Consider the following 14,188-nt stretch of genomic DNA (forward strand, 5'->3'; position numbering starts at 1 on the left):
CATGTCGAAAAAGAATTAGAAACTCGACCATTCGAAATTGTGACTTTCTCATTTCTGGCATTGCTTGACCTTGTTTGTACAATCTTTCAGCCCTGTATATTTAGGTCAGGTAGTCATAGCAACCTAGGGAGCCCAGGCCTACTAAACCAGGTTACTAAAAAAGAACAGATTTTCGAAACCCTTTCTAACCTTCAAGGAAATCATATCTGTGAAAGAAACAAACTACAAAAATACTTTCTTATCTGAGTTTTCACTGACAAAGTAATATTCCCTTCACCAATGACCCTGCATTTCTCACATTTTTGCTTTGTTTTGTCAGAGTTCCAGAGTTTGCACTTTTAATTTTATTGTGTTTGGAACTGCAGTAGACAGCAGTCAATCACCATTGTCAGTTCTCCACCAGTACACTGTCTGCGAAAGCCTGCAGCCTATTACTTTCTGAATCAGAGATGAAGTGAAAAACACAAATGAAAAGAAAACTGACATAAAGACAGAAAACACTGGAAAAAATTGAGCAGTGAGAAAGCAGATTAACCTTCGAAGTGGAATCCCTCATCATAGTCCTGAGCTTTTAACTTGCCGTAACTCTTCTATTTCAAGTAAAGACTTTCTTTGGAATAAAGAGGTCAATTCAGCACCAAATTGAGTAACCACCAAATCCCTCCCCCTCCATCCATCCCCCTTCCAGACACAGACACACATACAGTGCACAATTACTATACATATCTGATTGGCTGCAAGGTCAGTTGCTTTAAAAATGTTGGTCCCTCCTTTATCTCCAACAAGCTTCCACTGTGTGTGCCGTACTTCACTTCAGTTTCGACTTGCCCCTTCTGACTGCACTATTCTATCCAGCTCTCCATAGCATTCTTCTCATCACTTGACCTTCACCCCTTCTGATGTCCAGAGTTCCCTTAGAGAAGCAACTGAAGCTCAGCTTGTTCAAAACTGATACAAGGCCCCCACTGTCCTTATTTGTCTGAGACACTCCAGCCATTGACTGTCACATCCGTTTTCAGAGTTTCCAAAAGGGGAGACAAGTCTGCGGGGTTTATTTCAGTAACAGCGCCGGAGAGATCTGCTCCATACCTGGGACACAGGCTCACAACCAACAGGTACTTCTAAGCTGACAGCAAACTCTCTAGATTTTAATGAAAGTAGTTTGCATGTTCTTGTCTAAGTATGTATCAGCAATACTAGTTACCAATGAGATTCATACTCCTGTAAGGAGGGGATTTGTAGACAATCTAACCTTATCAATCAGCACAGAGAATTTGTTTTAAAAAATAACCTGAAAAATGTAATTTTAATGAAGAAGTCATATATGTCTCCTAATTTAGTTAATTTTAATACATTTTAGTTGTGCTAATTTTCTTCTTTCATTCTCAATGTGGCTTACTCTACCTTGCGTACAGTGGCATGTCTACCAAAGAATAGCCACTTTGGTGAGATGCCAACAAACTTCTGGTGCCCACATTAATGTATCATACTTCGAATATAGTCAGCACCCTCAGCAAAAGAGAAGGGAAGGGCAGGAACATTGGGAGAAACAGGAAGGAAAATGCTGGCTAGTTTTTGTCTTTGTCACTTTCATCTAATGTCCCTCCAGATGTCCCTTGGGCTAGTTACAGACTAATTCACAGGATATTTTAACTGGACACAAATACACTTTGTAGGAAGATAGATTTGACTGGGGCTTAGTGCTTTAAGGTTTGGATTAATACTCTGTTTTGTATTGGATCTATTATTTAGTAAATACCGGACTGTTGTTTCGTTTAAACGCCTCTGTAGATGTACATCATTGTAAGCAGTTCAGTGGCTTGTGCATTTTTGTCATTTAATTTAAAAAACCATACTAGAATCAATATCTATCATTTTTAAAGGAACTCTCATACCACTGGGCTGTACTCTTATATGAATGTTTATGAGAAGGAGATTGCTGTAAGTTCCTACAAGCCTCTTTTGAAAGATCTCAATTCCACTAATCATTTTTAGATAATTATTCAGTTTCCTTAGGCCTTATTTGCCAGCTTATTCCACAAGTCTATTCGTCTTTTGAAGTATGAAATAGAGTTTCCTTTTTCTCTTCTTCAGTTTCATATTTTTGAATTCAGTCCATTGAGTATAGAAGTTGGCATGTCACTTTGTGGCTGTATAGAACATTGGCAAGGCCACTTTTAGAATACTGCATTCGATTTTGGTCTCCCTGCTGTAGGAAAAATGTTGTTAAACTTAAAAGACCTCAGAAAAGATTTACAAGGATGTTACCAGGGTTGGAGGGTTTGGGTTTTAGGGAGAGATGAATTGGCTGGGGCTTTTCTCTCTGGAACATCAGAGGCTGACGGGTGACCTTACAGACGCTTATAGAAGAGTGAGGGACATGGATAGGGTAAATAACCAAGGTCTTTTCCCCTGGGATGGGGGAGTCCAAAGCTGGAAGGCATATGTTTAAGGGTGAAAGGGGAAAGATTTAAAAGACATCTACGGAGCAACTTTTCCCACAGAGAGTGTTGCATGTCTATACATGTCTATAATGAACTGCCAGAGGAAATGGTGGAAACTGGTACAATTACAACATTTAAAAGGCACCTGGTTGGGTACCTGAATAAGAAAGGTTAGACGGAAATGGGCCAAGTGCTGGCAAATGGAACCAAATCAGTTTAGGATATCTCGTTGGTGCAGACAAATTGGACCAAAAGGTCTATTTCCATGCTGTACATCTCTGACTCTGTAACTATTAAGCGTTGGAGCCTTTACAATCTTGAAAGTTCCAATTGCTCTCTTAACATCTTCACTACCTTATAACTTAAATTTTTAATGTGGATTCATTTTCTTTGCTTCTCTGCATCCTTTAACTAAACAATATCCTTCTTATTATAAAATTCCCAGAATGACTTCCAATACTTAGTTGTCATAGTTAGATACAACACACAGTTAGTTGTCAACAGATTTTCCCATTACATTTCAAACACTTTGCACAATTCATAAAATTGGTCCATTACAAACTCATTTAAATTAATTTCCAGACAAGGTATTGAAGTTATGTGTTTTGATATATGAGAAATGATTTCCCCTCAGAATTGTCAGATCTTGAAATTCTAACTTAAAAAGTGTTGATTCTATAATTAATTTAGAAATAGTGTTGGGCAAGGGCTTGGGGATGAGGAACTTTCAGGGCTTTGGACAAAATGCAGAGGATGGGGGATGAAGGCAACTACATTTTCAAAGGGACAACATGGTTACGAAAAGCAGAAATGGTTCCTTCTGTGCAGTAGGTTTCAATGACTCCATTAAAACTTTCTTTATGAAGCTGAAAACAAGTCATGATGTAAGAAAACCCTGTTGAATAGACTGTGCTATTGGCATTGCAAACAGAGATCTAATGTCTCTCCACAGTATGGGAGAAGACTGAGACTGAAGATGCATAAGGGTTTGGAGGTCATGCTGTGGTTGTACAAGACATTGGTAAGCCACTTTGGAATACTGTATGCAATTATGGTCTCCCTGCTGCAGGAAGGAAGTTGTGAAACTTGAAAGGGTTCAGAAAACATTTACAAGGACATTGCCAGGGTTGGAGGATTTGAGCTATAGGGGGAGGCTGAATAGGTTGGGGCTATTTTCTCTGAAGCGTCAGAGGCTGAGCGGTGACCTTATAAAGGTTTATAAAATCATGAGGAGCATGGATAGGGTAAATAGACAAGGTCTTTCCCCTGGAGTGGGGGAGTCCAAAACTAGGGGGGCGTAGATTTAAAGTGACAGGAGTAAGATTTAAAAGGGACCTAAGGGGCAACATTTTCTCGCAGAGGGTGGTGCATGTATGGAATGAGCTGCCAGAGGAAGAGGTAAAGGCTGGTACAATGACAGCATTTAAAAGGCATCTGGATGAGTATATGAATAGGAGGGGTTTAGAGGGATATGGGCCAAATGCTGGCAAATGGGACTAGATTTATTTCGGATATCTAGTTGACAGAGCCAATTTGGACCAAAGGGTCTTTTTCCATGTTGTACACCTCTATGACTGTATGAATCTATATGCCTGGCTCACTCTTGTGTCTTAGACTTACGTTCCAAGCATTGCTAGTGGAGGGCTTTGGACAGGACAGCCACCCACTCCCTTGTAGCTCAACTGTTGCCTGCAGAAAACTAATTATGGTTTAAGTAGTACAGTTAGCTCCGAACATATTCATGTTCTCTGTTTCACGCTTGCAACTAATGCACTGTGTAAAATAAACAGGTCTGTGTTAAACAATCTATGTTAAAATAGTCTGGAAAAAGATTTTTCACAGACATTCATTGGTGTGTTACCTGATGAAATAACGCAGAGAAACAACATATGAATGTACTTGCAAAATGGAAGTGGTTTTAATGATTTAAATTCTTTGCAATGTCCCATTCATTACTTATTTCTTAACCAAAGTCATGAAAATGGACTAATCAATGATTCTTACATTGCTGCACAAAATTCACTGCTGCAGAAATATGACCACAAAGGGCCTACATAGTCCTGACATTGTGAAGTCTCCATCCAGTCATTATTAAGGAGTGCTCATGATGGCACTTGGAGGGGTAATTCTCCACAACTGAAGGGTTCCATGCTGCCTCTGCTCTAAGTGCATCAAAACACTGAGTTGCTAAATTATACTTATATTTTGACTGCTACAATTGAACTGAACGACTACAAAAAGAAGAATTTCAGAGACATTATCAAATTGCTTTTTGTGGAATTTTGGTTTCCGCAAAGTGGTTGCCACGTTCCTTACATTGCAACAGTGATCACACTTCAAAAGTATATAATAGTCTGTAAAACCACTCTGAGACACCCTGGTGTTATGAAAGGTGCTATACAAATGCAAATCTTTTCTTTAATATCCCATGTGCGTATGTCTCCCTTTGGTTAATTGCAGCCTTCTGTTTTTATTAAATGTATGTTTCTGATATATAGCTTTATAATATTTTAACTGGAATCTTGTACTGAATCTTGCCCATTATTATCACAGCTTGCGACAGCACTGGCTTTCTGGGTGGCTTCTTTTGTATTTCTAAGTCAGGGCCTGTTGGTACTGTGTGGGGATAAAACTCAATGGGAACCTGCTCTCCTGGGATCAGCACTGAGTTTACAGGCCTGTATAATTTGACCTTTACATCCCAAAGGTCTTCAGCTAGTTTATGAGGATTGTCGTGTCATTACTAGTCTGCAATGTCCATTTGTAGTCTCAGTAATTAATTCTGAGAATGTGGACAGTAGTCAAATAATGTGACCAAGAGCTTACATTGTCTTCCTTGTAAAGAACCTTAGGCAGAGAGAAAGCTTTTTGCAGTGACTGTCCATCTCCTGCACTGCCAGACACATGCATCACAGCTCATCAGTGTTTTTACAGCTCCCTTAATCATCTACGGCGGGTAGACTTCTGGTTTTGAAGCGGGCAGTGGGGTTTTGTAGTGGACCAAGTAGTTTTGGAGTGGACCATCTGGTTTAGTAGCGAGTAGTTGGTTTAGTAGTGGACAATCTGGTTTTGTAGTGGACAGCCCAGTTTACTAACAGACAGTGTAGTTTTGTAATGGACTGTCCATTTTTCAGCTGGTCTGGCCATTATCTGGAACCAGAAGACTCCACAATAGTGTTTTGACTCTTAGTCCTCTCAATAAATCAATGGCTGGGCTTTATGCTTGACTCCCTCCCTATCTACATCAGCTTCGATGCAACTTGGAAGCAAGAGTAAAGTTTTTTTGATACAGTTTTTGTATTTAATTTACAACCTGCTCCCCGCTGACTGCCCAATAGAAACGAATCTCCAAATAGGATGCTGCCATTGTGTACATGTTCTCATTACCTGGCATGTGTCACCAGGGTGGCTGGTTTCAATGCCGCTCAGTACTGGCCCCCATGACCATCGTGCATTGCAATAAGTAGCACCCCTACCTCGGAGCCAAAAGCTCCACATTCGGATACCAGTCCAAGCTTTGATAGTCATGGAAGATACATTTGTGACATGACCCAACAGGTTAATTATCAACCTGCAAATCACTTCCAGCATATTTACAGCAAATGATAAGAAGTTCCATGTTAGCCAGAAGCATGCAGTGGTGGTAGTACAACAGTCTCCAATGTGAAAGGACTTCACGCAGAGGTTGTTGTCATGGGTTCCATGACAAATAGTTAGAGGGATTAGAGAAAGCGAGTGATAAACACTGCACTGCCTAACCTGTGGCACTCACATTATTCTGAATTGGAAGTGGGCTACTTATCCAGTTGTTGCTCTGATTGTTATGAATTGAATAACAGTGAGAGTTTGTAACAACAGATAGTGATCTGGTTTTGTACTGCCATAACTCTGCTGCAGATCAGGTGAGGCAATATTGAGGGTTATGTGAAGGTTGTTCAAGGAATAAATTGTGTGGAATAAATTACATGTGATTACAGTTTGTACTCAGTATCTTGCCTATTTCCTTGCCTTTCAGATCTGCAAGGTTTGTGGGTGTATGTTATTTCATAGACTGAGGCAGAGATTGAAGTTGGATCAATTTACAGTCAGTCACTTTGAAAAGTGTATAAATCATGTGGGGAGATATTCCCACTTGGGTCAACCTGACCTCAGTGTTGTGTAAACAACGAGTTCTCAGAATTCCCACATTCAGAGCAAAACTTTAGCTTTATTTATACTTTAAAATGCAGCAGCTGTCAATTTAACTTTGTGTCACTGATGGCACTAGGCTTCACTGTGGCATAACTTCAACTCAAAAAACATTCAATCCAACAGCTCGTCCAAAAATCAGGAGCTTGGAATTGGAATGAACTCACCAATTCTCTAACAAAGAAGCAACAGTGTGTAACCTTCCCAGTGAGAAACTGTTATGCTCAAGCCACAATGTTCAATCTTTTCCTATCCATTCTGGAGTTGTCCTCCCTGGCTGGAGTTATTCCTGGAGACTTGATCAAATGGTATCCTGATCCTGTATTCCCTCTATGTGCACCATTTGCTCACAGATGGTTTGATAATGTGATATCAGCAAGTTATATTGCATTTATCCTACATCTCCATTTGATTATCTTTCTGACATCAACATCCTGGAAGTTACCATTAACCAGACACCTAACTGAACACATAAATACCATAGTTACAAGAATAGATCCAAGTCTGGCAATTCTCTGGTGAGTATCTCACCTCCTGACTCCTCAATGTGAGTCCACCATTTACAAGGCAGGATTTTGATGAAATATCCTGTACTGGCGTGAATGGATACAGCTCCAATGACACAAGATGCTCAACACCATCCAGGACAAAGCAGCTGTTTGATCATCATTCTATTGAGCACATTAAACATTCACTTCTTACATTACCAACACATAGTGGTAGCAGAGTGTACCAACTACAGGAAACACGGCAGAAAATCATCAAACTTCAATAGCAGCTTCTGAACACATGGCTTTTACTGTCTAGAAGGACAAGGGCAGGACATTACTGCCTACAGGTTTTTCTCTATGCTATGCACCATCATGGAAATATATCACCCATCTTTCATTGTTGCTGGATCAAAAACCTGGAATTCACTTCCGAACAGCACTGGACTGCACAATGGAAGAAGACTGCTCAACACCACCTCTTCAATTCTCACTTATGGAAGGATAACAAATTCTGGCCCAGGCAGTGATGGTAACAATCTCGGAAAGAATAAAAATAGCTGTTGTGGATCAATACCATTCATGGTGAATAACCCCATAATAGCTCTCAATACAATTTTTCCTCTCTTCCCCTTTGGTTCTTCCAGTGTGAATCTTTGGTCTTTGTCTGTTGTCCTCCATCTCCAACACCAGAAGAAACATGCTTTTACTATGCACCAAAATATGGACCCAGGTTTTGTTCAGCTTTAGTGGTTGCTCCTCTCACAGTGCTATCTTCCCAGGTGCCCCATGCTGCAAATGTTCCCAGCCCTGCTGGAAATTATGCCTGCCCCACACTCTATTCACCTGTCTCTCGTTTTCCCACTGGGCAGAGGTGGGTACTGCGGTTGCTGGAGACTAGAGTCAAGATTAGAGCGGTGCTGGAAAAGCACGGCAGGTCAGGCAGCATCCAAGCAGCAGGAAAATCGATGTTTTGGACAAAAGCCTTTCATGAGGAAGGGCTTCTGCCTGAACCGTCAATTTTCCTGCTCCTCGGATGCTGCTCTCCCTTACCCCCTGCCTATTGCCACTCACTATAGTGGTGAAGGGAATAATGGAGCCCATAGCCTGAGGTTTCACTATGGTGATATCTTGGAGCAGGAGGGGTGGAGGGGGGGGGGGGGGGGGGGGGGGTACAAGAAGCTGCTATTGCAGTGAAACATTTAAAGGACAAAGCTCTCCTAGGCCATAACTGGGGACTGCTGACCCATCCAGGAAGGTTGGCAACATTAATTCACTCCCAATGTGCAGAATTCACAGAAAGCAACACTCATTATAAAGCAAAGTGATCCCAGTGTGTGGTATGTAATTATTAAATGGATGGAGTTTGTAACACAGTACACCAGAAGTATATCGGTGCTATTAACTGTGAGAAGATTGAGCCATTCATAGAAATTGCCAGCAGTAAAGTTGAAATCTTTCCTTATTTTGTGGGATGCTGAACTATTTCTGTTCCCTTCACAGGCTACTTTTACTGTCAATTTGTAGAGCTGTGATAGCCAGAAAACAGACGACATCCCTCAACTATGTCCAGCATCCATATTTACCCCAAGCACGAGAAATACAGAGGTGAGAAATATAGAGGTAAGCAATCATCGGGGGCCCATAATATGTTTCTGAATAAAATAAGATTCTGAGAATGTGACCACAATAACTCACGGTCTAGGTTAATGCTTAATGTACAAAATATGTTGTGGGACAGGATTTAAATCCCACTCATAGCCCAATAAATTCAAACCACTGGTGGGAGGTAAATCACTGAGTTTCTTGTTGTGTTCTCTATCTCTAGTGACACCAGAGACTACCTAATGAAACACAATCTGAGCAGTGCCAGGCAAACATTAATAATAATGCATTAGGTTCCCACACACACTTCCAAAAAGAAAATTTAGGGAGCAGTTATCCCAATTTATCACTGTGACCATCTCTGAGCACAAAATGAAGAAGTTATGAATAATCTGAGAACCGGATCATTCAAAATAGAGGCCACAAATATTTTGTGTTATTTATGTGGGCAGAAATATGAATAATATTGTGTGACATGGTTCTATGCTGGAATATGTCACTTGGTATGACAAATATATACATACTTAGGGGGTCCTGAGAGTCAACCACATGAAACAAAGCTCAGTGCAAGCTGAAAGAACAGCATCTCATTTTCCACTTGGGGACCCTGGAGACTTCAATGTCAAATGTAATAATTTTAGGGCCTGAAGACTTTCTTCTATGTTCTTTCCACCCCCACCCCAGGCCCTATCATTAAATGGGCTGCTTTCAGCAGACCCAATCCATTTTCACCTATAAATGGTCCCTATTATCAGCTTTTCTTTCTCTTTAGCTTACCATTATCCATATCTTTGTCCGCCTGTGTTTCTCTTTCTCTGGGCTCTGTCTCTGCTTATTGTGTACTCACCACTCCACCCCACCCCAACCCATATGTACCATCTTTTTTCCAGCTATCATCAGATCTGGAGAAGGGTCAATGGACCTGAAATATTAACTCTGCTTTCTCTCTATAGATGCTAGATTGATATCTGGAATGAGTGGATTGTCTTATGAGGATAGGTTGGACAAGTTAGATTTGTTCTTACTGGTGTTATAAGAGTGAGGGGTGGCCCAAGTGAAGTGTATGAAATCTTGAATTGTCATGACAAGATACACTTGGGAGAGATGTTTCATTTTGTAGATCAGTGCAGATCTTGGAGAATTGCTTTAAAATTAGAACATTAAAAATCAGAGCAGGCATAACTCATTGGCCCCTTAGGTCTATTCCAACATATGTTGGCTGATCTGCCCCAGGCCTCAGTTCCTCTTTCCTGCCAATTCTTTATAATTCTTAATTCCTTGATATTATAAGGTTGTTCCACCTCCTCTTTAAATATTTAAGTGATCTAGCCTTACAGCTCTCTGGATAAGAGAATTCCAGACACTCACGCCGTTCTGAGAAAAGAAATTCCTTGTACCTAAGTTTGAAATGAATGCCCCCTTATTCTGGAACTACATCCCCTAGTTCACTAGTGGAACGTTATCAAACATTGATCCATTTAAGCCTGCTCATTCTTCCACTTTTCATTGGGATCACCATTCATTCATCTCAGCTTTAATGCATAAATGTGTAACCTGTTTAGCTGTTCTTAATAGTTCAGTCCCTTTATCCCAGGAATCATTCTTGTGAATCTCTTTTGAATTGCCGTCTGTGGCAAGATATCCTTTCTTAAATACAGGGACCAAAACTCTACACAGGTCTACAGATGTGGCCTCACCAATACCCTGTACAGTTTTAGTAGAACTTCCCAATTTTTAAACACTAACTTACTCACAATAAATTACGTGCTGCACCTGCATGCTAACTTTGTGTTTCATGTGCAAGAATAACCAAATCAATCTGTGTTGCACTTTTATGGAGTCTCACACCATTTAAATAACAATCTGCCATTTGATTCATCCTCCCAAAGTATATGACCTAAGTTGCCTAAATTAAGTACCATCTGCTAAATTTTGCCCAAACCTTTATTCCCTTGTAAATTGCTTATGTCCTCATCATGACATGCCCTCTTGCCTGTTTTTATATCATCTGCAAATTCGATACATTACACTCTGCCCTTCCTTCAAGTCAGTAATAGATCGTAAAGAATTGAAACCCTATAACTGATCCTTGTGGCATTCCACTAGTTACATCGGAAGGATGTTGTGAAACTTGAAAGGGTTCAGAAAAGATTTACAAGGATGTTGCCATGGTTGGAGGATTTGAGCTATAGAGAGAGGCTGAACAGGCTGGGGCTGTTTTTCCCTGGAGCGTCAGAGGCTGAGAAGTGACCTTATACAGGTTTACAAAATTATTAGGGCCATGGATAGGATAAATAGACAAAGTCTTTTCTCTGCGGTCAGGGAGTCCAGAACTAGAGGGCATAGGTTTAGGTTGAGAGGGGAAAGATATAAAAAAGACCTAAGGGGCAACCTTTTCACAGAGAGTGGTACTTGTTTGGAATGAGCTGCCAGAGGAAGTCGTGGAGGCTGGTACGATTGCAACATTTAAAAGGCATTTGGATGGGTATATGAACAGGAAGGGTTTGGAGGGATATGGGCTGGGTGCTGGTAGGTGGGACTAAATTGGGTTGGGATATCTGGTCGGCATGATTGGGTTGGACCAAAGGGTCTGTTCCTATGCTCTACATCTCTATGACTCTATAACATTTTATGTAGCATTTTATTGACCACTTTCACTGTCCTCTACATATCCCAGTTTCCTTTTTTCAATTCTGCTTGTTACATCCTCAAAGAACTCTAGTAAATTCGTCAGAGAATGATTTCTGTTTAACAAAGCCATGTTGATTCTGTCTGATTACATTAAGCTCTTCTCATTATTCTTCTATTTCTTCCTTAGTAATGGAGTTCAGCATTTTACCAATGACAACGCAAGGTTAACTGACCTTTAATTTCCTGCTTTCTGTCTTCTTCTCTTCTTGAACAGGAGTGTCATGTTAATGGCTTCCAAACTGCTGGGCCCCTCCCAGAATCCAATGAGTTTTGAAAAATTTCAAACAAGGCATAGACCATCTCTGCAGCCACTTCCTTTAAAACCCTTTGATGCAGGCCATCAGATCCTGGTGACTTGTCTGCCATTAGTCCCATTAGTTTGTCAAATAGTTTGTCCGATGTGATGGAGATCTGTTACAAGATCTTTCTTCTTGAAATACAATAAGGTTTTCAAGTCCCCAGGGCCAGACAGGATCTATCCCAGGATACTGTGAGGGGCAAGAGAGGAAATAGCTGGGACCTTAACAGATAGCTTTACATCCTCTTTGGCCTCCAGCAAAGTTCCAGAAGACTGGAGAAAAGCTAATGTTGTACTTTTGTTTAAGAAGGGAAACAGGGATAATCCAGGTAATTAGAATATAGTGAGCCTGATGTCAGTGATGGGGAAGCTGTTGGAGAAGGTGCTGAAAGACAGGACTTATTCACATTTTGAAGCAAATGGACTTGTTTGTAATTGACAGCACAGGTTTGTGCAGGGAAGGTCATGTCTCACCAACTTGATTAAGCTTTTTGAGTAGGTGACAAGATTGATTATTGGAATAAGGGCAGTAGATGTTATCTACATGATTTTGTAAGACATTTGATAAGGTAGGAGAAAGTGAGGACTGCAGATGCTGGAGATCAGAGCTGAAAATGTGTTGCTGGAAAAGTGCAGCAGGTCAGGCAGCATCCAAGGAACAGGAGAATCGACGTTTCAGTCATCAGGCCTTCTTCAGGAATCTGAAGAAGGGCTGATGCCTGAAACGTCAATTCTCCTGTTCCTTGGATGCTCCCTGACCTGCTGCGCTTTTCCAGCAACACATTTGATAAGGTACCTCATGGCAGGCTGATACAAAAAGTCGAGTCTACTGGGATCCAGGGTGAGCTGGCTAGATGGATACAGAGCTGGCTTGGTCATAGAAGACAGAGAATAGTGGTGGAAGGGTGATTTTTGGAATGGAAATTAGTAACTTGTGGAGTTCTGCAAGGACCAGCGCTGGGACCTTTGTTGTTTCTAATATATATATATATATATAAATGATCTGGAGGAAAATGCAGGTGCTCTGATTTGTGGATGACAGCAAATTGGCAGAGTTGCAAATAGTGAGGTGAATTGTCAAATGGTACAGTGGGATATAGATAGTTTGCAGATTTGGACAGAGAAATCTGGACAAATGGGAGGTGATGCATTTTGGAAGATCAAATCCAGGTGCAAATTATACAATAAATGGCAGAACCCTTAGGAGCATTGACATACAGAAAGATCTGGATGTATAGGTCCACAGATTCCTGAAAGTGGCAAGACAGGTGAATACATTGGTCAAGAAGGCATATAGCACACTTGCCTTTATTGGCCAGGGCATTGAATATAAAACTGAGCAATTTGTGTTACAGCTGACAAACTTTAGTTAGGCCACATTTGGAATATTATGTGCAGTTCTGGTCACCACACTACCAGTCACCTGGTCTGGAGGGCTTAAGGTATGTGGAGAGGTTGGATAAACTCGAATTGTTTTCACTGGAAAGACAGAGGCTGAGTGGTGACCTGATAGAGGTGCATAAAACTATAAGAGACATAGATGGAGTGGATAGTAGAAGGCTTTTTCCCAGAGTGGAAAGGTCAACTACAAGAAGGTACAGGTTCAATGTGAGAAGGGGAAAAACTTTAGGGGAAAAAGTTTAGAAGTATCTTGTTAGACACATGAACGTGAGCCAACCAGAGGAATAGATACTGCACACGGCCAATACGTATTGGCTTTAAATAAGAATTAGGAAACAATGCAGACTTGCTGGGCCAAAGGGCCTGTTCTTGTGGCTGTATTGTATTGTATTATTATTGTATTGTATTCTCATTAGTAGCTTTGTTATCTGATATATTTAGAATGTTTTTAGTTTCCTCTGTGGTGAAGACCTATGCAAAATATTGCCTTAAATTATCTGCCACTTCCCCATTCCTCTTATTAATTCCCAAGGGTCCCTTACTTATCTTAGCTATTGCTTTTTCATATTTCCACAGAGCTCTTGCTCTTTGTTTTTATATTTCTTGTCAATTTACTTTCATAATCAATATTTGCCCTCTTTATTAGCTTTTTAGCCAACTGTTGCTGGTTGCTAAAAAATACCCAATCCTCTGTTTTTTATGCCTTAGGTTTTGATTGAATATTATCATTGCTGCCTTTGTTAATTATAGGCAGTTAAACTTTAAAAATAGTTAACCTTTTTGAATGGAATAAATTTTTGCCGAGTGTTTTAAATATCTGCTTAAATGTCTGCCACTGCATATGCACTGTCCTTCCCCTCAGTCTATTTTCCCAGCTTGTTTAAGATAATGCTTTCTCCACACATCTGTAATGGCCCTTATTTAAGTTGAGGACCTGATCTGAGACCTGAAACTGAATTTGAAATTCTACAAAGTTGTGATTGCTACCCCTAGTGGTCCTGAACTACAAGATCTGTTAGTAGTCCTACTTCAATACATATGAATAGATCTAAAATAGGTTGTTCCTGGATAGG

General features: G+C 40.5%; 1 protein-coding gene across 4 annotated transcripts in view; it reads left to right on the forward strand.

Annotated features, from left to right (window-relative positions):
- Nucleotides 1-809: 809 nt before the first annotated feature.
- LOC140469301 (SH2 domain-containing protein 3C-like) overlaps nt 810-14,188 on the forward strand; it is a 185,110-nt gene continuing 171,731 nt past the window's right edge. For 2 of the 4 annotated variants that reach the window (XM_072565665.1, XM_072565667.1), the window contains exons 1-2: nt 810-1,115; nt 8,624-8,743. In XM_072565665.1, the coding sequence (XP_072421766.1) occupies nt 8,686-8,743 (58 nt within the window). In that variant the 5' untranslated portion in view covers nt 810-1,115; nt 8,624-8,685. The remainder of the gene's footprint in view (nt 1,116-8,623; nt 8,744-14,188) is intronic. The other 2 variants (XM_072565666.1, XM_072565668.1) reach the window with 2 other exon arrangements.

Source organism: Chiloscyllium punctatum, chromosome 49 (assembly GCF_047496795.1).
Source record: "Chiloscyllium punctatum isolate Juve2018m chromosome 49, sChiPun1.3, whole genome shotgun sequence".
Classification (NCBI taxonomy): domain Eukaryota; kingdom Metazoa; phylum Chordata; class Chondrichthyes; order Orectolobiformes; family Hemiscylliidae; genus Chiloscyllium; species Chiloscyllium punctatum.